Genomic DNA, 23,026 nt, shown 5'->3' on the forward strand with positions numbered 1-23,026 from the left:
CACGGATGAATACATTTGCCGAAACTCATGAAGTGTACGCTGAAAATCTGTGCGTTTTACTTTATGCAAACCGAATTTTTTATTTTTTTTGTAAGTATTACACAGTGACTGCGGTGGTGGCTGGAAGCAGAAGTCATGAGTGTATTCTGTTTTTTTTGTTTTTGTTTTTTTTAAACCGGCAGTGGGGGCGGGAAAGGGGGATGCTAAGTACCAGAAACTTTCCTAAGCGTTGAACAGAAGTGGAGGAAAACTTGGAAACGTTCTACATTTCACAGGGCGAGGGCACGCTGCCCCAGCAGCGGCTAGCGAAGAACGGCCCGCCTCCCGGCAGGCTCGAACCAAGTAGAACCCCAAGTCTCCCTAGAGGTCCTACCGCTCCCAGCGGTTTCCGCAGCTACCTCCACCACCTCCTCAGCGAAGCGCTAGCCGGACGGGAGGGCCCTCGCCGGCGTCGTGCTGACGTCACGCGCGTGCTGACGTCGCCCGCGGCCGCGGCTTCTGAAGCGGGCTGGGGCTCGGGGGGCGCCGAGTTTGACTAGTTTGGGGGCGGCTGGGCGCTTGGCGTCCCTCCCGCTGCCCGCTGCGCCCCGCAAGCCGCTCCCCTGGCGGGCTAAGTGAGTCCCTCCCGCTCCCGCGGGGACCCGCACTAGAGGCTGGGCGGCGCTCGGCGAAAGTTGGCCGCTCACAGACTGGCAGGCGGGCAGGCGGCCGCAGCCATGGAGCCCCGCAGCATGGAGTACTTCTGCGCCCAGGTGCAGCAGAAGGACGTCGGCGGCCGGCTGCAGGTCGGCCAGGAGCTCCTGCTCTACCTTGGCGCCCCTGGCGCCATCCCGGACCTGGAAGAGGACCTGGGCCGCCTGGGCAAGACCGTCGACGCGCTCACCGACTGGGTGGGTTCGAGCAACTACCGGGTAAGCGACGGCGGCGAGGCTGGGCTGGTCACGCCCTCCGCGGCGGCCCTTTAATCCCCGACGCGAGCGCCGGGCCGGGAGAGCTCCCGTCCGAACCACCGCTTAAGAGGGGAAACACACTTTTGGGAGGCCGAGGCGGGCGGATCACGAGGTGGGGAGTTCGAGACCAGCCTGACCAACATGGTGCAACCCGTCTCTACTAAAAATACAAAAATTAGCCGGGCGTGGTGGCGGGCGCCTGTAATCCCAGTACTCAGGAGGCTGAGGCAGGAGAATCGCTTGAATCTGGCAGGCGGAGGTTGCAGTGAGTCGAGATCGAGCCACTGCATTCCAGCCTGGGCGACAGAGTGAGACTCTGTCCCCCCCCCCCAAAAAAAAGAAAAAAAAAAATAGGGGAAACGGGGGTCGCGCGTCCCCACTGGGCAGCGAGGACTGACTTCTGACCACGTTTTTCTACACTTGTGAACAATGACAAATTCAGCGATTCCGTGACACGTTGCGGAGTTACTAGGACACAGTATTGATCACTTATTTAAAAAAAAAAAAAAAGTGAAAGACTTCGACATTTGTGTTCACCTGTGTAAACATTACCCAGACCAACACTTAGAACATTAGGATACGATTTTAGGTTAATGTGTCTTAGTAGATAGGCTAATGCTGGGGAAAAAAAAGTTACAAGGATGAGGTACAAGAAGGAATGAGCCTTTCTAAAGAGTCGGTAGTAGGCAGGTTGTAATGTAGCCACGTTGGGAGGCCAGGTAAATATTTTGTATTTAACTTGCCCCGTAGTCGTTAGTAGTTACTTTTCTTTCTTGTCTTCTGGTGGCAGTGTTGCTTTAAAATGCTGCCTGCAACTTCCCATGGATGAAGTGATTCTTCTTAGTAACATATTCTCATAATCCAGCGAATAGGCTGTACTTTGAAACCTTTTATTCAAAAAGAAGAAAGGCAAACTCTAGAATTATGATGCAGATTTAATGGTAAAGCCCGGATGAGTTTTGGAAAGGTCAGACTTTTTACAAGGATAATAAAGTTTGAGAACCGTGTCGATGCTTCATTACATACCATCTCTTTATTATTTTTAAAAAGTTTGGGGAGTAATTTAATAATATATCATTACCATTTGGGAGATTATTTCTTCTTTGGAAGAAACAAGCTAAATTTACTCTGTAAGAAAGGCATATACATATTCACACTCAAGATAGTTGATTTTATGCTACAGCATAGACTGTTGTAGAAAGACAGCGCTTTGGTAATGTTTGCACCCCTTCCCAAGTGAAGATCGATTTGCCGTCTTCTTTTACACGTGCTGTTGTGAATTGGCTTTGGGCCGTTTCATTCATCAGATGTGCACTCAGTGAATGACAGTTGAGCAATCATGCTGATATTCTGTGATACTACAGTATGCTAATTTTCTGTTATGCCTCTGAGCCCTACTTCTACTCGGTGCTGTGTTTTTAACTGTTCTTTAAGAATTAGAATCCATCAGGGGTCTCATCCGGGTTCTTAACTGTTTTCACTACACATTTTCTCCATGCTCCTCACTAGAGAATGTAGCCAAAGACAATTTCAGCAATCAGAAGAGAACTGCCATAGTCTCCCACCACCTATCTATACACTTCCTTGTAGCTGTGACCATATAATCTACCTTCTTCCTTATTAGAATAGATAAATTGCCTGTTTTCCTCATTTATGCCATTTCCTCCACAAAAGTATTAGATTCCATGCCTTCTTGCTTGCTCAAGGACATTGATCCATCAATTCTGCTCTCTTTCCTAAATCACTAGTTCTCCCCTTTCTGTTGAATTCTATAGCATAATAACTTTTCTGACATTGTTAGGGAAAGGGCATTCTAATTAATCTGTTGCTTTAGGTTTTATAAACTAAGTTACCCAACTGGGTAATCTTTTTAATTTTTTTTAACTTAAGATACAATAAAACATATTTAACTATTTTAAAAAGTGTGTCATAGGAGGTTTTGAACATACAAATAGAATCATATTTCTATTTCAGTTTATACTGAACAAAATACAATTTTTCTTTGGATTGGTAGTACTTCAGAATCTGAGTGTCTTAACAGTCATTGTGTTAGTAAATTTGAGTGCCTCCTGTATGCTGGGTATTCAAGATGCTAAGGATCCATCCAGCTTTAAACAAGACAAGGCCCATTCATTCAGCTTCATTAGGATATTTATCGATGACCTGTATTATCAGGAACTTACTCTTCTAGGCATTGCAGATACAGTGTGAAAAAAGACAAATCCTTGCCTTTGTGGACTTAGATTCTAGTAGGAGGAGAGGAATAAGCAAGAAAGATAAATAAAATATATAGTGTGTTAGATGGTGTTAAGTGGTTTGGAAAAAAAAACAGTGAAGGGAATAGGGAATACTAGGCAAGATGCATATGTTGGAATTTTAAATAGTTGGTTATTGAAGACCTCATTGAGAAGGTGACTTAACAGAAAATGGGAAAATGAGATCCCTGCCATTGCGTTAGAAAGAGGTAGACAGGTATAGAAATTAGATCATTTCAGGTAGCATGTGCTTGTAAGTAAACATGGTTTGAAATGCTTATGAGACTCTACTTTGGGTGGTCAAAAGAGGTGACATGTGAGTGCAGACACTAAAGAAACATAAGAGTGAAGAATAATTGAAGCAGAGAAAACAGCAAATTCAAAGACCTTAGTTTTGTTGAGGAACATAAAGAAAGCCAGCCTGGCTAGAGTTTAAATGAGTGAGGTGTTAAGAAAGACGAAGTTGAGGAAGCAGGTATAAAGTCATAGGATTTTATTCTAAATATGGTGGAAGTAGCTGGGCAGGTATGAAGTCATAGAATTTTATTCTAAATGTGGTGGAGGTAACTGGGTGTGGTGGCTTGTGTCTGTAGTCCCAGCTACTTGGGAGGCTGAGACAGAAGGCTCACCTGAGGCCAGGAGTTTGAGACCAGCCTGGGCAACAGAGCAAGTTCCCGTCTAAAAAAAATAAATACAGTGGGGGGTTTTATGTGTGTAAAGGGTGGCTGCTTTGTGGAGAGTCGACTATAAAGGAGTAACAGAAGCAGCAGAGAGATAATGGTGGCTAGGCCTGGTTTGATAGCAATGGCAATGCTGAAAAGTGGAAAATTTGGGCTATGATTTGGTGGTAGATCCACTAGGAGCTCCTGTTGGATTGGATTTGAGGGTTGAAAGAAAGAGAGGAATTATGGATAATTGCCTTGCTTCAGCAGTAGGTTAGATTGTGCTATTTATTGAAATAGGGAAGACTGAGAGAAGAACAAATTGGGTGAAGGATATAAAAAGTTTAGTTTTTACTGTGTTAGGTGTGAGAAGATTGTTTAACATACAAGTTGAGATGATAGACAGTTGGGGTCCCAAGTTCAATGGAGAAGTCATAATTGAAGATTCAAAATATGGAAATAGGCATATATGTAATATAGGTAGTCTGACATTTGACTTTTACTCAGAATGGTCCTACAATTTCAGGAGTTCTCAAATTTTTACATGGTATTACGGCAATAAAAATTGCTTCATAAAATACAGTTGAGTATGATAACTACCATTTACAGAGTCCTTAGTGAGTACCAGGCACTGTCTCAAATGCTTTATTTGCATTGTATCATTTAATCTTTAAGATGGCCTTCGGAAATCGGTGTACTATTATTTTCCTTTTTTTGTAGAAAAGGAGACATAAGTATATTGCTTTAGACCACAGACCTGGTAAATTAGTGGAGGAGTTGCTTGAGCCTCGGAAGATTAGAATATCCATATTCCTTTTCTCTACTTTTATAAACCTCTTCAATATTCTATTATTTGCCAGCTCTACTTTTACTTTTGTATATTATGAGGATTAGTAACATTTACATTTCATCTGCAACCACAGGGTAAGTTGACGTTAAAAAATGGAGAAAACGCAGCCTGAGCAAGATAGTGAGACCTCATCCCTACAAAAAAATTAGCCCAGGATATTGAGACTGCCCTGAGCCATGGTTGGGCCACTGTACTCCAGCCTGGGCAACAGAGCCAGACCCTGTCTCAGGGGGAAAAAAAAAAAAAAGAGAGAAAACAGTGAAAACATGTATGTAGCGCTATGTAGTGCAGGGCTGTGTGGTAGCATTCCATGTATTTTCTCAGAATTTAAAATCATAGCCCCTTTCGCATTCTGAGGAGGATACTTCCCACCATTGGTGTCACCTCAATTATATATCCTATAAACTATTAAGAAATATGCCATTTTTTAGTTTGCCGAAAGAGGTGAGGTTTATCTACCCATTAATACGTATTGATGTTGCCTATTCCATTTACCTGCTGTATAGGTGAACATTCAGTTGTTTTTATGTTGCCTATTCCATTTACCTGTTGTATAGGTGAACATCCAGGTTGTTTTTAATTCTTTATTTTTAACATTGTCCTTTTTGTCACCTTGTTACATATGTGTCAAAAATTTTTCTGTGGTGGTGATTCTCAATCCTGTCAGAGTCAGTTCCCTCTTTTAATTACCCCTTCTTCGTTTTCAATTCTGAAATAAAATTTATAGATAATATCTGATACACATAAATTTTAAAAACCCTTGTAATGTACTAGCTGTACTATAAAGGAAAATCACACATAATTTATGAGGTAAAATATATTTTGACATGTAAGTATGTCAACCTGACTACCCATGAAAACATAATGATAGTTACATGGTTGTAAATGCTGCCGCCACGAATTCAGACCACTACAGGTATGTAGTTGCTGGTGATTCATGCTTTTTTTTTTTTGAGATGGAGTTTTGCTGTTGTCGCCCAGGCTGGAGTGCAGTAATGCAATCTCAGCACACTGCATCCTCCACCTCGTGGGTTCAAGTGGTTCTCCTTCCTCAGCCTCCCGAGTAGCTGGGATTACAGGCGCACGCCACCACACCCGGCTTATTTTGTATTTTCAGTGGAGACAGGGTTTCGCCATGTAGGCCAGGCTGCTCTCAAACTCCTGACCTCAGATGATCCACCCGCCTTGGCCTCCCAAAGTGTTGAGATTACAGGCATGAACCACTGCGCCCGGCATTGAGTCACCCTTTCACCAGTGACATTACTGTTGGTGATTATGATATTCTGGAACTCTAAATTCTGAACCTCATTTCTTTGAACTTGAAGAGTTTTACCACCTCACGTGACATCTATTTCATTAAGCTCACCCATTAATCATACCCTTTCATTCATTCTTTTTTTAAAAAAATTTTTATTATAATTTCAGTGGTTTTGAGGGTACAGGTGGCTTTTGGTTATGTGGATAAGTCCTTTGTTGGTGATTTCTGAGATTTTAGTGCACTTGTCATCCAAGCAGTGTACACTACCGATACATAGTCTTTTATCCCTCAACCTCCTCCCTGAGTTCCCAAAGTTTGTTTTATCATTCTTATGCCTTTGATTCCTTATAGCTTAGCTCCTAACTTGTAAGTGACAACATACGATGTTTGATTTTCTGAGTTTCACTTAGAATAATGGCCTCCAGCTCATCCAAGTTGCTGTAAACGACATGATTTTGTTCCTTTTTATGGCTGAGTAGTATTCCATGGTGTATGTGCACCACATTTTCTTTATCCACTCATTGGTTAATGGGCACTTAGGTTGGTTCCATGTCTTTGCAGTTGTGAATTGTGCTGCTATAAACATGCATGTTCCTGTGTCTTTTTTATATAATGACTTCTTTTCCTTTGGGTAGATACCCAGTGGGGGGATTGCTGGATGGAATGGTGGTTCTACTTTTAGTTCTTTAAGGAATCTCCATACTGTTTTCCATAGTGGACACCAGCAGTGTAAAAGTGTACCTTTTTCTTCACATCATATCACACCAACATCCATTGTTTTTTTGACTCTTTAATTATGGCCATTCTTGCAGGGGTAAGGTGGTATCTCATTGTGATTTTAATTTGCATTTCCCTGATGATTAGTGATGTTGCACATTTTTTCGTATGTTTGTTGGCCAGTTGTATATCTTCTTTTGGAAATTGTCTATTCATACCCTTTGCCCACTTTTTGATGGGATTGTTTTGTTTTTTTTCCTTGCTGATTTGAGTTCCTTGTAGATTCTGGATACTAGTCCTTGCATTCATTCTTAATTCTATTTTCTCTCTTCATTCTTGTTTTATGGTCCTCATTTGATAAAATGTTATACTGAGCTGAGCATGGTGGCTCACACTCGTAATCCCAGCACTTTGGGAGGCTGAGGCAGGGCGATCACTTGAGGTCAGGAGTTTGATACCAGCCTGGGCAACACGGTGAAACCCCGTCTCTACTAAAAAAAAAATAATAAGAAAAATTAGCCAGGTATGGTGGTGCATGCCTGTAATCCTAGCTATTTGGGAGGCTCAGGTGGGAGGATCCCTTGAACCTGCTAGGCAGAGTTTGCAGTGAGCTGAGATTGTGACACTACACTCCAGACTGGGTGACAGAACGAGACTTTGTCTCAGAAGAAAAGTGCAATACTGGTTAATCCCACTCTGCCTACCCTATACCTGCACTAGTGCAACTGAAGATGTTTGGGGAAAAACACAAAACCTCTTTAACTGGCTTCATTTTAAATTCCTGACCATCATGTGGGCCCTTAATGCTGCCTGAAAGTCATACTATATTTTCTTAGTTCATTCACTTTTTCACTTAAACAACTATTCTACATCTTTTCCTTTCCGCTTGGTCCTACTGGTACCTCTTCTACAATCATTGTCAGCTGAGGCAGGCATTGCTTCCGACTTCACTGAGAAAATGGAAGGAATCAGTTTCTTTTTTGAGATGGAGTCTCACTCTGTCTCTAGGCTGAAGTGCAGTGGCATGATCTCAGCTTACTGCAAAGTCCGCCTCCCGGGTTCAAGCGATTCTCCTGTCTCAGCCTCCAGAGTAGCTGGAACTACAGGTGCCCACCACCAGGCCCAGCTAATTTTTGTATTTTTAGTGGAGACGGGGTTTCACCATGTTGGCCAGGCTGGTCTCAAATTCCTGACCTGTGATGATCCGCCCGCCTTGGCCTCCCAAAGTACTGGGATTATAGGCGTGAGCCACTGCGCCTGGCCAACTCCTAGGTAATTTAAAGTGTGAGTATCATAAATGCTATTTGTTCTTTTGTATTTTTATTATTTATTTATTTTAGAGACAGGATCTTGCTCTGTTGCCCAGGCTGGAATGTAGTGGCACGATCATAGCTCACTGTATCCTCTAGTTCCTGGGCTCAAGTGACCCTCTGGCCTCAGTCTTCTGAGTAGCTGGAACTATAGGTAAGAGCCACTATACCTTTAAAAATTATGTTTTTTGGCTTATAGAAATAAAATGGCATTTGGTATATTGATTTTTATGGCTAGCCTGCTTATTATTGTAATAATTAAAAACATTTCTTCTCCAATTTATAGATTTTTAAAAGGTTTTCTCTATGTATATCACAGACTAACCACAGTCTTGCTTGGTTTTGGTGTATTGGCTAAGACCCTTAGGATTAAGATGAATAAAACACCTTGTGTTCTGGGTACCAAGGGTGTTTTCTAACATCTCACCATTAGGAATCATGCTCTCTTTAATTACAAAAACTTTATTATGGAGAATTTTGAACATATGTAAAGGTAGACAGTAAAATAAATTCAGCCACAATGTTTATCAGCCCATGGCCAATCCTACCCCATCACTATGTCACAAACGACAGATATCATACCGTTTCATCCCCGGGACTTCCTAGTTACTGTCTCAAAGATACATGTTCTTTTTAAAAATTTATTAATGTAACCTCAACATCATCAGAATTATAAAACAATAATTCCTTGATGTCACATGTCCAGGGTTCACATTTCTAAATCTTTTAGTAAGTTATTTTAAGAAAAGTTAGGAACCAAATAAGAGCCACATCTTGTGATTCATTAATATATTATCTTCCTATTGCTGCTAACAAATTATGACACACTAGCTTATACACTTATACATTTTTTGTTTTACAGTTCTATAGGTCAAAAATCTAAAATGGGTTTCATTGGGATAAAATCAAGGTGTCAGCAGGATTATATTCCTTCTAGAGACTTTAGGGGAGAATTTTCCAGCTTCTAGGGGATGGCTGCTTTGCTTGATTCTTGGGATCTTTCTCCATCTTCAAAGCCAGCAGTATAACATCTTCAAATCTCTTCGTCTGACCTCTTCTGTCATCAAATCTCTGACTGTGGCTCTTGGCCTCCTTTTTATAAGTACCCTTGTCTTTATAAGGATTCCCCCTTATAAGGACCCTTCAAATAAATCCACACATACATAGCTAATTTTTGACAAAGACACCAAGAATACACAATGGGGAAAGGATAGTGTCTTCAATACACAGTATTGGAGATACTGGATATACTGGATATCCACATGCAAAAGAATGAAATTGGACCCTTACTTTACACCATACACAATAATTACCTCAAAATTGATTAAAGACTTAAATGCAAGACCTAAAACTGTAAAACTCCTAAAATAAAACATAGGGGGAAATATCCTTGACTTTGGTCTTGGCAGTGATTTTTTGGATTTGACGTGAAAATACTGCCAACAAAAGCAAAAATAAACAGGGGAACTACATCAAACTACAGAGTTTTCTGGACAGCAAAGGAAGCAATCAAAACAAAATGGCAGTCTACTGAATGGGAGAAAATACTTGCAAATCATATTTGATAAGGGTTTAGTATCCAAAATGTATGAGATGCTCATCTAACTCAATATTTGAGAAGATACCAACATCAGTAATTGTTAGGGTAATGTAATTCAGAACTACGATGAAATATCACCTCATACCAATTAGGATGTCTGTTATCAAAAAATCAAAAGATAGCAAGTATTGGAGAGGATGTGGAGAAGAAAATTGTACACTGTTGATGGGAATGTAAATTGGTACAGCTATCATGGAAAATGGTAAGGAGGTTCCTCAGAAAATTAAAAATAGAACTACCATGTGCTCCACTTCTGAGTATATATCCAAAGAAAATAAATCACTGTCTCAAAGAGATATTTGCATTCCCTTGTTCATTGCACCATTATTCACAATAGCCAGGATATGGAAACCACTGTGTCCATAAACAGATGAATGGATAAAGAAAATGTGGGATGTGTGTATGTATGTGTTTATATGTGTATATATATATACACATACACAACACATAACACACACACAAAGGAATATTATGCAGCCTTAAAAAGAAGGAAATCCTGCCATTTGTGACAACATGGATGAACCTGGAAGACATACTAAGTGAAATAAGCCAGACACAGAAGGACAAATACAGCATGATCTTACTTTTATGTCAAATCTTTAAAAAAAAAAAAAAAAGTCAAATTTATAGATAGTAACAGAATAGTATGGTGATTACCAAGGGTTGAGGGATGTGGAAAAAGGGGAGATATTTGTCAAAGGGTACATGTTTTCTGTTATGAGTAAGTTCTGGAAACCTAATGCACGGTATGGTGACTATGGTTAATCTATATTGTACTTGAAATTTACTAAGAGCGTAGATGTCACGTTCTCACCACAGAACAGATGGGGAGGGAGACCCTTGTGATACCTTTAGGCCTAGGATAATCCAGGGTAATTTTTCCCTCTCAAGATCCTTAATTATATCTGCAGAGTCCCTTTTGCCAAGTGTGATACCATATTCAGAGGTTCTGGGAGTCAGGATCTGAACGCCTTTGTGAGGTTATTATTCTGCCTGCAAGAGTCAACGTATTTATTAAGTCTCTTTTAATGTTTCCCCCTTAGTCTCTTTCTATTTAAAAAAATTCTTGAGTTTTATTTGTGTAAATTTTTCCCACAGTCTGGATTTTGCCAGTTTCATTTGTGTAATGATGTTTGACTGTTCCCTCAGTTTTTCCTGTAAATTGGTAATTTAGTTGGATCTGAAACTTAATTTGAGTCCTTTTTTGGGGGGCCGGGGGGCAAGACTATTTAATAGGAAATACTCTCCTTCCATCTCCTTCCTGGAGGCACATGAGATATGGAAGGCACACAAGTTCTAGGTCTGTTTTTTTGTGTGTGTGATGTTAGAGGCCATTAGCATTCAGTGTCTAGATCTATTAATTCATTAGAGTTTGCAAAACGATGATATTTGAATTCTGTTATTTCTTCATTTATTGGCTGGAATAGTTTTATAAAGAGAAACTTTCCCCATTTACAGTTATTTACCCAGTGATATGGTTTATATAGAATGGTAGGTATATTTCTGTGATTCTTTGCATTTACTTACTAATTGTGAAAATAATGGTTTTTTTTTTTTAGTATCCTTCAAATGTTTTGGTTTTGTTTTCATGTAATTATGAACATATGTATTTAAATATACCTAATGTGTTTCAAGACAATGCAGTTATTATCCTTTTTGATATTCAAACTGTCCTATCTTGACATGACCCTAGTAATCTTTGACTGCTTCTTTGCTGTCTGATATCACAAGATGTATTTCCTCCTCCAGCCCAGGAATGAGCCACCTCTCCATGAAACTCTTGATCTTTTTTCATGGGAAGGGGTGCCTGGAAACTGCAATGTGGTGCTAGTAGTATTCATTGTCCTTGTTTGGTCATTGTTTCTAGATTTCTTTCAGTGGACAGAATTAGATCTTATTTTATTTGGTTAATTTTTATTTTTATGTTTTGAGACAGAGTCTCTCTGTCTGTTGCCTAGTCTGGAGTGCAGTGGCACAAACACAACTCACTGCAGCCTCAACCTCCTGGGCTCAAGCAATCCTCTTACCTCAGCCTCCCAAGTAGCTGGGACTACAGGTGCACACCACCATGCCCAACTAACTTAAAACATTTTTTTTCTAGAGGTAGGATCTCCCTGTGTTGCCCAGGCTGGTCTTGAACTCCTAGGCTCAAGCAGTCCTCCCGTCTCAGCATCCCAAAGTACTGGGATTACAGGCATAAGCCGCTACACATGACCTAGATTTTATTTTAATTTTAAAGAAAAATATATCATGAGTTCATACTGATATTTCTAATTCAGATTTAAGACTACAGTTTTTACTTCTGTCTTCTATCTGTATCTTTTTTCTGTCAACAACAAGAAGATTTATAAAGACCATTAGCTGTATTTTTCAGTTTTGTTTTTGTCTCTAGGATATATCCCATTGACAAGATAGGGCCAAATTACTGTGTTTCAAGTCACTTGGAAATAGTCTTTTTTGTGGTTATGCTACTAACTCGATGTAAATTTAGATTCATTTATTTTATTTCATTGAAAATGAAATGAAATGAAATAAAATAGTTGTTTTTCATTGAAAATGAAATAAAATAGTTGTTGCTAAAAGAAGGTGTCTTCAAAGAACTCTAGTTTCTCTCTCTGTTCCTTGTATCCTGTTCTCACCGTTAAAATTTTATTTTCCATCATTGTGTCTGTGTATGTTTTTTGTTTGTTTTTTGGGACAGGATCTCACTCTGTTGCCCAGGTTAGAGTGCGGTGGCACCATCATGACTTTCTGCAGACTTGATGTCCCAGGCTCAGGTGATCCTCTCACTTCAGCCTCCCTAGCAACTGGGACCACAGGCGCATGCCACCATGCCTAATTTTTTATGTCTTGTAGAGATGGGGTCTTGCCATGTTGTGCAGGCTGGTATCAAACTCCTGGGCTCAAGTGATGCTCCTACCTTGACCTCCCAAAGTTCTGGGATTACATGCATGCACCACCGCACCCAGCCATCGTTTTTTTTTTAAACATTTATGTCTGTCTATATCTATTTAATTCCCCTTTTTTTGATATACATACTTCTCCCAACTTTGCTTTTTTCACTTAACAGTATATTGTGAAGATTGTTGCATAGCAGAATTAGGGTAGTCTTCATTTTTATTTTTAAAGTGTCATAGTATCCTGTAGTGTGGATAGACCATGGTTTATTGAATCTGTCCCATATTGATGAATGTTTGGATAGTTTCCAGTCTCTTGTAGTGAATAATTTTTGCATGTCTTTTCATAATTTTACTTGTATATCTTGGGGATAGATTCCTAAGTATATTCTTAAGAGTACACATTTTTCCTGCTTTTTGAGATAACTGCTTGGCTCATGTATGTGTAGTTGAGTCTATTTTGGATTTTCAATTTTGTTTAACAGCTCTATTGATATCTCATTCTATATAATTCACTCATTTGAAGTGTATATTACATTGATTTTCTAATAGCTACAGGTTTGCGCAACCATCACGACAGTAAATTTTAAAACGTTTTCATCACCTCCAAAAGAACTCTATACCCTTTAGCTATTATCCCACCCTCCATACCCACCCCAACCTAGTCCTAAGCTACCACTATTCTACTTATCTTTATAGATTTGCCTATTGTAGACATTTCTTATAAATTGAACCATATAACATGTAGCCTCTTGTGACTAGCTTCATTGAATTGAGATATTTTCAAGGTTAATCTATGTTATAGCATGTATCAGCCATTCCTATTTATGGCTGAGTAAAATTCTATTGTATGCATATACCACGTTTTGTTTATCTGTGCATCAGTTGATGGACATGTGGGCTGTTTCCACCTTTGACTATATTGTGAATAATGCTGCAGTGAACATTGATGTACAGGTACACATGGCTATATCTGTTTGAGTTCACTTCCTTTGGGTATATACCTAAGAGTGGAATTCCTGGGCCATGTGGTAAATTTATGTTTAGCTTTAGAAGGAACTGCCAAACTGTTTTCTTCAATGGCTGCACCATTTTACATTACCACCAGCAGCATATAAGGGTTCCAATCTCTCTGCTCCTGCTTCAGCCTCCCAAGTAGCTGGGACTACAGGTGCATGCCACCATGCCCAGCTAATTTTTGATATTTTTAGTAGAGACGGGTTTCACCGGGTTAGCCAGGATGGTCTCAATCTCCTGACCTCAGGTGATCCACCCACTTTGGCCTCTCAAAGTGCTGGGATTACAGGCGTGAGCCACTGTGCCTGACTGCCATTCGTATATCTTATTTGGAGAAATGCCTATTCAAGTTCTTTGCTCATTTTTGTTTTTTAATAGGTTTTATTTTTTTAGAGCAGTTTTAGGTTCACAGTAAAATTGAGTAAGAGAGACAGATTTCTCATATATCCCTCTGCTTCCGCATAATGCACAGCCTCCTCCACTGGCAGCATTCCCTACCAGAGTGATACATTTGTTATAATTGATGAGCCTACATTCACACATCATCACTCAAGGTCCACAGTTTACATTAGGGTTCACTCTAAGTATTGTACGTGCTATAGGTTTTGATAAATGTACCTAACATTATAGTATTATGCAGAATAGTTTTATTGCCCTGAAAATCCTCTGTGCTCTGCCTAAAACTTCCTCTTTCCCCCAATACCTGGCAATCCTTTTACCATCTCCATAGTTTTGCCTTTTCCAAATGTCATATAGTTTGACTCCAACAGTATGAAGCCTTTTCAGGCTAACTTCTTTTACTTAGTAGCATACATTTAAGGTTCTTTCATGTCTTATTCATGCCTTGATAGCTCATTTCCTTTTAGTGCTGAATACGATTCCATTGTCTGAATGTACTACATATTTATCCATTCTGCTACTCAGGGACATCTTGGTTGCTTCCAAGTTTTGCTAACTGTGAATAAAGTTGCTTTTTTTTTTTTTTTTTTTTTTGAGACGGAGTCTCACTCTGTCGCCCGGGCTGGAGTGCAGTGGCCGGATCTCAGCTCACTGCAAGCTCCGCCTCCGGGGTTTATGCCATTCTCCTGCCTCAGCCTCCCAAGTAACTGGGATTACAGGCGCCCGCCATCTCGCCCAGCTAGTTTTTTGTATTTTTTAGTAGAGACGGGGTTTCACCGTGTTCGCCAGGATGGTCTCGATCTCCTGACCTCGTGATCCACCCGTCTCGGCCTCCCAAAGTGCTGGGATTACAGGCTTGAGCCACCGCGCCCGGCCTAAAGTTGCTTTAAACATGAGTGTGGGCTGGTCATGGTGGCGCATGCCTGTAATCCCAGCCCTTTGGGAGGCCAAGGCGGGTGGATCGCTTGTGTCCAGGAGTTGAAGACCAGCTTGGTCAACGTGGTGAAACCCTATCTCTACAAAAAACAAAAACAAAAAATTTGAGTTTGTAGGTGTTTTGTGGACATTAGTTTTCAACTCCTTTGGCTAAATACCAAGGAACATGAATGATCACTGGATCATATGGGGGAGAGTATATTTAGCTTTATAAGAAACTGCCAAAATAACTGTACCATTTTGCATTCCCACCAGTGGTGAATGAGAGTTCCTCTCTCTCCCTACCTTTGTCAACACTTAGTGTTGTAGGTGAATTGGGTTATGGCCATTTTAATAGGTGTGTAGTGGTATCGTAATTTTATTTGCAATTCCTAATGACATATGATGTTGAGAATCTCTTCATGTGCTTATTTGCTGTTTATGTATCTTACATCTTTTTTGGTGAGGCACTGTTTGGATCTTTTGCCCTGTTTTTGAATTGTTTATTTTCTTGTTGAGTTTTAAGAGTTCTTTGTATATTTTGCATTACAGTCTTTTATCAGATGTGTATTTTGCAAATATTTTCTCCCAGTCTGTGGCTTGTTTTCTCATTCTCTAGACATCTTTCATAGAACAAAAGTTTTTAATTTTAGTGAAGTCCAGCTTAACAGTTATTTCTTTCATGGACCATGCCTTTGGTATCATATCTAGAAAGACATTGCCACACCAAGGTCAGTTAGATTTTTTCTTATGTTATTTTCTAGGAGTTTTTTATTTTACGTTTAGTTTTATGATCCTTTGAGTTAATTTTTGGGGAAGGACGTAAGGTCTCTGTCTAGATTAATTTTTTTGCATGTGGATCTCAATTGTTGGAATACCATTTGTTGAAAATCTTTTCTTCATGATACTGCCTTTGCTTTTTTGTGAGAGATCATTTGACTATATTCATGTGAGTGTATTTCCAGACTTTCTATTCTTTTCTGTTTGCTCATTTTAAAAAATGGATTATTTGTCCTTTTACTATTAAGTTGTAAAAGTTCTTATGGATACAAGTCCCTTATCAGATATATGTTTTACAAATATTTTCCCCTATTCTGTTGGTTGTCTTTTCACTTTCTTCATGGTGTTTTTTTGAAGACTAGGTGTTTTTCGTTTTGATAAACTCTAATTCTTTCTTTATTTGTTGTTTATGCTTTTTATGTCCTGTCTAAGAAACCATGGCCAGTGTCACAATGATTTACCCCATGTTTTCTTCTAATAGCTATGGAGTTTTAGCTCTCACATTTAGGTTTATGATTCATTTTGAGTTAATTTTTATGTATGGTGTGAGGTAGTGGTCCACATTCATCCAGTTGTCCTAGTACCATATGTTGAATCATTCCCCATTGAATGGTCTTGACACCCTTGTTGAAAATCAGTTGCCCATAAAAATATATGGTTTATTTCTGGACTCTGAGTTCTATTTCATTAATTTATATTTTTCTCCTTGTGCCATTGTCACACTGTCTTGATTACAGAAGCTTTGTAGGATGTTTTGAAATTGGGAAATTTGAGTCTTCCAACTTTTTCAAGCTTGTTTTGACAATTCTGGGCCCCTTGAATTTTCATATGAATTTTAGAATAGGCTTGTTAAATTCTACAGTGAACCCAGTTGGCTATCAGATAAGTATTTTGAAAATATTTTCTCTTAATCTGTGCCTGGATTTTTCATTTTCTTAGCCATGTCTTTTAACAAGCAGAAGTTCTTAGTGAAGTCTGCTTCATCAATTTTTAAAATTTTATGTTGTCTTCAAGAATCTTTTATGTTTTTTTCTTTTATGTTTCTTTTCATGTTGTCTCTAAGAATTATTTGTGTACTCCAGGTGTAAAGATTTTCTCCTGTGTTTTCTTCTAGTAGTTTTATAGTTTTAGGTTTTATGTTTATGTCTGATACATTTTTGAGTTGATTTTTGTAAATTATGTGATGTATAGGTTGAGGCTCATTTTTTATTTTGCATATGGATATCCAATTGTAACATCACCATTTATTGAAAAAGTATATTTCTTTCCTTCATTGAATTGCCTTTGCACAGTTGTTGGATATCAATTGACTATATATGTGTATGTCTATTTTCCTACTCCCTCTTCTGTTTCATTCATCTATATATTTGTTTGTTCTTTTGAGACAGGGTATTACTTTGTTACCCAGGTTGGAGTGCAGTAGTACATTCATAGGTCACTACAGCTTCAAACTTTTGGGCTCCAGTGATCCTCCTGCTTCAGCCTCTTGAGTAACTGGTATTACGTGCCTGTGCCACCATGGCCAGCTACTTTTAAAATGTTTTTTAGGGACAGGGTCTCACTATGTTGCCCAGGCAGGTCTCCAGCGATCCTCTTGTCTCAGCTTCCAGAAGTACTGGGATTACAGGAATGTGCCTCTGTGCACAGCCCCCACATTGTCTTGATTACTATAGGTTTATATTAAGTCTTCGAATCAGATAATTGCACTTCAACTTCATTTTTCTTATTCAATATTGATATGAGTGTTATAATTCATTTACCTTTCTATATACATTTCAGGATCAGCTTGTCAATTTCTGCATCAAATTCTACTGGAATTTTTATTGGGATTGCATTCACACAAGAACAATTTGTGGGGTTTCAAATCTTTATAATATTAACTTGTCCAATTCATGAATTTGGTATATATATATATCCATTTATTTAGCTCTTCTTCGATCACTTTCATTAGCATTTTGTGATTTCAACATGTAGATCTTGGACTTAATTGTTAGAATTATATCTAAGTATTTTGTGATTGCTGTTAGTTTTGTAAATGATACAGTATTTTGAAAATTCCCGATTGTTGAGTGCTGGTATATATGGATACAGTTGATTTTTTTTTTTGAGACGGAGTTTCACTCTTGTCACCCAGGCTAGAGTGCAATAGCACGATCTCAGCTCACTGTAACCTCTGCCTCCCAGGTTCAAGTGATTCTCCTGCCTCAGCCTCCCTAGTAGCTGAGATTACAGGCACCCGCTACCACACCTGACTAATTTTTTTGTATTTTTTAGTAGAGACAGAGTTTTACCATGTTGGTCAGGCTGGTCTCAAACTCCTGACCTCAGGTGATCTGCCTGCCTCACCCTCCCAAAGTGCTGGGATTACAGGCATGAGCCACCACGCCTGGCCCACAATTGATTTTTTTATAGTGACCTTTTATCTCATGACTTTACTAAACTCAATATACCTAGTATTTGTTTTAGAGTGTCAGTTAGTTTTTAGAGTAATTAAATACATATATTTTATGTATTTTAAAGGTTTTTTTGTTTGTTTGAGACAGTGTCTTGATTTGTTGCCAGGCTGGAGTGCAGTGGCACAATCTCAGCTTACTGTAGCCTCTGCCTTCCAAGTTCAAATGATTCTCGTGCCTCAGCTGGGTAGCTGGGATTACAGTTATGTGCCACCACACCCAGCTAATTTTTGTATTTTTAGTAGAGATGGGGTTTTGCCATGTTGGCCAGGCTGGTCTCGAACTCCTGACCTCAGGTGATCTTCCGGCCTCCCAAAGTGCTGGGGTTATAGGCACGAGCCACTGTCCCCAGCTTATTTTTAAGGTTTTAAATATTTATTTTAATTTCAACTATTTCCTGTTATTTCTTAGTGTAGATCTAAGTTTTTGTCTGCTGTCGTGTATTTTTTTCCTCGAAGATTTTCCCTTAACATTTCTTGTGATACAGGTCTCTTGTAATGAATTCTATCAGATTTTGTTTGTTTGAAAAACTTTTTATTTCTCCTTTAGTTTTAAAATACCTTTTATTTTAACTAGGTATAGAATTCTGAAGCGACAGCATTCTTTTTTTTTTCTTTTGGTAGTACAATAATCCATGGTTTTGCTTTCTACGGTTTCACTTACCTGTGGTCAGTTGTAGTCCCAAAACAGGTAAGTACAATATAATATTTTAAGAGAGACAAAACACACTTACATAACTTTTGTTATAGTATATTGTTATGGTTATTATACTTTATTGTTGTTGTTACTCTTTTACTGTGCCTAATTTATAAATTAAACTTTATCATAGGTATATATTTGTGGGAAAAATTATATATAGGACTCAGTACTGTCTGTGGTTTCCGGTATCCACTGGGGTCTTGGGATGTATTACTTAAACAGATAAGGGGGGACTGCTGTACTGTAACAGTGTCATTCCATTGTCTCCTTACTCTCATACTTTTTGGCCGGAAGTCTTCTGTACTTGTGTATTTAATGTCCTTTTGTTTTTTCTCATTGACTTTAAGATTTTTCTTTCTTTTAGTTTTAACAGTTTGAATAGGATGTGTCTTGGTGTTTTTTGGAATTTTCTGTTTGAGGGTTCTCTGAGACTCTTAGATGTATGGTTTGATGCCTTTCATTATTTTTACTATATTCTTGGCCATTTTCCCTCCAAGTATTTCTTCTACCTTGTTCTCTCTTCTAGAATTCCTATGACATTAAGTTGGACAATTTGATATTATCTCACTGCTCTTGAATGCTTTGTCTCTCCCCTTCCCTTTTTGTTCCTTTTTGTATTTCAAATTGAGTAATTTGTATTAACGTATTTTCATATTCCCTGATTCTTTCCTTTTCTGTGTCAAATCTTTTGATGAACCCATCAGAGGCATCTTAATCACTTTTGCCTTCCTTTTAATGCATTTAAAAAATTATTTGCATTTTGAGTCTGCCTTTAAGTTTTCATCTCTCTGCTGAAATTCCTTTTTTTCATGCATGTTGTTCTTTTAACTAGAACACTTACTACATTAATCACAGTTATTTAAATGCTCTGATAATTCCAGCTTTCAGATTATCTATGTATTTTGTTCCATGCTTTATTCTTGATATTGGTTTGTATCCCTCCTTGCTTTTTTGTCTGTCTCATAATGTATGGTTGAAAACTGGACAGTGTTTGAGATGTTTAAGACTAAGTTAAGGCCGGGCGCAGTGGCTCACGCCTGTAATCCCAGCACTTTGGGAGGCCGAGGCGGGCGGATCACAAGGTCAGGAGATCGAGACTACGGTGAAACCCCGTCTCTACTAAAAAAATACAAAAAACTAGCCGGGCGCGGTTGTGGGCGCCTGTAGTCCCAGCTACTCGGGAGGCTGAGGCAGGAGAATGGCGTGAACCCGGGAGGCGGAGCTTGCAGTGAGCCGAGATCGCGCCACTGCACTCCAGCCTGGGCTGGGCGACAGAGCGAGACTCCGTCTCAAAAAAAAAAAAAAAAAAAAAGACTAAGTTAAATAGTACTTATGCCTGGAAGTGACATGCCTTTTTTCTGCTAAGCTTATATATAGTGTAGAGCTGTGCAGTCAGTCTAGTCAGGAGTTGAGTTAGGTTTCGATGTTATGATTGCTATAGTTACTTTAGTTCATATTTGCTTCACATTTTTTTGTCACTTGGTTAATTTTATGAAGGGTTTTCCTCAAGTTTCTACTCAACTCTGCACTTTAGGTTTTCCCTATTTTCTTGTGCTTCATAGAGGATTCTTCTTTGTGTTCTTGCCCCTTCCCCACTGGTAGACTGCTGTTGCTTCTTATTTCATGCTTGCCGGTCTGGTTGGGGGAAACAGGGTCATTCTTTGTTTTTCTGGTCCAGCTTCAGTCTTAGGAAGCTTTTTGTCCTGAGTCTTGGGGTAAGGCTTTATAAAGACCATGGCTCTCCCCAACTATATGGGCCCCAGGATGTTTTTCTGCTCCTTCCTCTGGGGTGGAGGCTTTTTATCTTTTTCCTCTCCTTAACAGCGTTGAGTTCTACCTGTGCCTTAGGAGTAACAGTGTTTCATAGCCTTCACTGAGGAGCATCAAACTTTTATTTCTTAGCTTCAAATTTTTGTTTTTTACAGGACAAGGGTACTAGGTGCCTTTGTGCCTTTCCAGTATCCTGCTCAGCCCTTAGTCTTAAGAGTGTCCAGTGGAGGTTTGTGGAGAAAGAGCTTGAAAGTAGATGTGAACTAGAGCCTGTAAGTGGGTATGAATTCTCCTTGTGTCTGTGGCTAGTAGGGATTGTATTTTCATGCTAACCCACACTCAGTTGTAAATAGTTTTGTAAAGTATAACTGACTTCTTCTTACTCAGTTACATCATGGGTTCCTTTTCCTCCTGTCCTGTCACATGTGACCTACTGGCTGTGTCCCATGTTTAGATTTCAGGTTAGTTGGTTATTCTCCAGCCTTAGCTTTCTGATGGATTCAAGAGCAGTTAGGATTTTGTAGACCCAGTAGGCTTTTTCTTGTTAGAATGAGAGAGATGTTCTTTCTAGTTTCTACATCCCAGACAGAAGATGAAATTCCTCTGTAATTAAAGAGGCTCTTCATTTTTAACTGTTTCATTTAGGAAACATTTCAAAGTTACAAATATAGTTATGCATACCACATAACAACATTGTGGTCGGTGATGGACTGTATATACATTGGTGGTCCCATAAGATATAATGGAGCTGAAAAATTCCTACTGCCTGGTGACGTCATAGTTGTTGCAATATTGTGCTTGCATCACCTTTTTTATGTTTAGATACACAAATACCGTTATGTTAACAGTTGCCTACAGTATTTTGCACAGTAACGTACTGTACAGGTAGTAGCCTAGAAGCAATAGCATATACCATGTAGGTTTGTAGTAGGCTATATACTACCTAGGTTTGTGTAAGTGCACTCTGATGTTTGCACAATAACAAAATTACCTAATAATACGTTTGCTAGAATTTATCCCTGTCATTAAGTGATGCATGACTGTAGAGTCAGTAAACTCCTGTGTAACTTCGTCTAATTTACCAGTTAACATTGTACCAAATACGCTTTATCGCGATCTTCCTATTTACACATTATTATTGTTGTTTTTATTGTTGAACCATTTGAGATTAGAGTGCTCCAACCTCATGACTGTTTACCCTTGAATACTTAAATCTCATTTTTTAAAAATGTAATATATTTATGAAGATCTTTTATATGTCAAAAATTATATGCTGATATTAAAGTATGCATCAGTAATTTATATTCATTAAAATCCCTTTTTATCGTAGGTATCATTAATGGGATTGGAAATCTTAAGTGCCTTTGTGGACAAATTATCAACACACTTTAAATCCTATGTAGCAATGGGTAAGTTAACTTTATTTACAATTCTAAATAAGATTTGACATGATGACTTTTTTCCTTAGTTTTTGTTTAGCAGAAATAGTTCTCTGTAAATTAAAAAATGTAATTTCTGTAATCCCAGCACTTTGGGAGGCTGAGGCGGGTGGATCGCCACAGGTCAGAAGTTCAAGACCAGCCTGGCCAACATGGCATAACCCCATCTCTACTAAAAATACAAAAATTAGCTGGGCATGGTGGCATGTGCCTGTAATCCTGGCTACTTGGGAGGCTGAGGCAGGAGAATCGCTTGAACCCAGGAGGTGGAGGTTGCAGTGAGCTGAGATCGTGCCACTGCATTCCAGCCTGGGTGACAGAGCAAGACTCTGTCTCAGAAAAAAAAAAAAGTGATTTTATGTAACCCAGAGATCTGCTACTTAGCATTTCAGTTTACCCAGAGACAAGGTTTTAAACTTACTTAAATCACCTTTGAGGCAAAAAAAAAAAAAAAAAAGAAAAGAAAATTTTTTTACTGGATCTTTTACTGTTTTGTGAAATGCCAAAATTTGTAATATAACTTACAGTGCCATGTTTCAGACTATTTGTGGGGAACGATCAGTTTCTTCATTGCCAGCATGTTGCAGACCAATATTTTATAAAATATAAGAAAAATAAATTACAGCAAAATTAAAGGAAAAAAAAAAACAAGGCTCAATTTTTTATCGTTAGATGCAACAAACAAAATTTCTTTGATCAAATTGCTTCAAAAACATTTTCTAAGTACTCTAAATGTCCTTATCATAGACAGTCTGTAGATTGATCCTAGGCTGTTGATCATACTTTGAATAGCACTTACTTACAATGTGTTTGTAGTACAGTACGTATGGTAGGATAATGCTCTTTGTATAGTTATTAGGATTACAGAGTTGGCTCTGACTTATTTTCTAAACCCGAATGACCTTCATGTACCTTTAGAGTATGTTATAAGTGGATTTGATCCTATTATATAGCAGCATTATATAGCATATAGAAGGGTAGCCTCAGATATTAGTGATTTTCTTTGCTTTTTTCTTTTGTATTTTAAAATAGAGATGGGGTGTTGCTATGTTGCC

At 38.9% G+C, this 23,026-nt stretch overlaps 1 protein-coding gene across 27 annotated transcripts in view; it reads left to right on the forward strand.

The window, feature by feature from the left end:
• Positions 1 to 362: 362 nt before the first annotated feature.
• The window catches only part of CLASP2 (cytoplasmic linker associated protein 2), a 222,363-nt gene continuing 199,699 nt past the window's right edge, over positions 363 to 23,026 (forward strand). For all 27 annotated transcript variants that reach the window (XM_050779319.1, XM_050779320.1, XM_050779327.1 and 24 more), the window contains exons 1-2: positions 363 to 911; positions 21,863 to 21,941. In XM_050779319.1, the coding sequence (XP_050635276.1) occupies positions 717 to 911; positions 21,863 to 21,941 (274 nt within the window). In that variant the 5' untranslated portion in view covers positions 363 to 716. The remainder of the gene's footprint in view (positions 912 to 21,862; positions 21,942 to 23,026) is intronic.

Source organism: Macaca thibetana, chromosome 2, assembly GCF_024542745.1.
Source record: "Macaca thibetana thibetana isolate TM-01 chromosome 2, ASM2454274v1, whole genome shotgun sequence".
In the NCBI taxonomy this organism is placed as follows: domain Eukaryota; kingdom Metazoa; phylum Chordata; class Mammalia; order Primates; family Cercopithecidae; genus Macaca; species Macaca thibetana.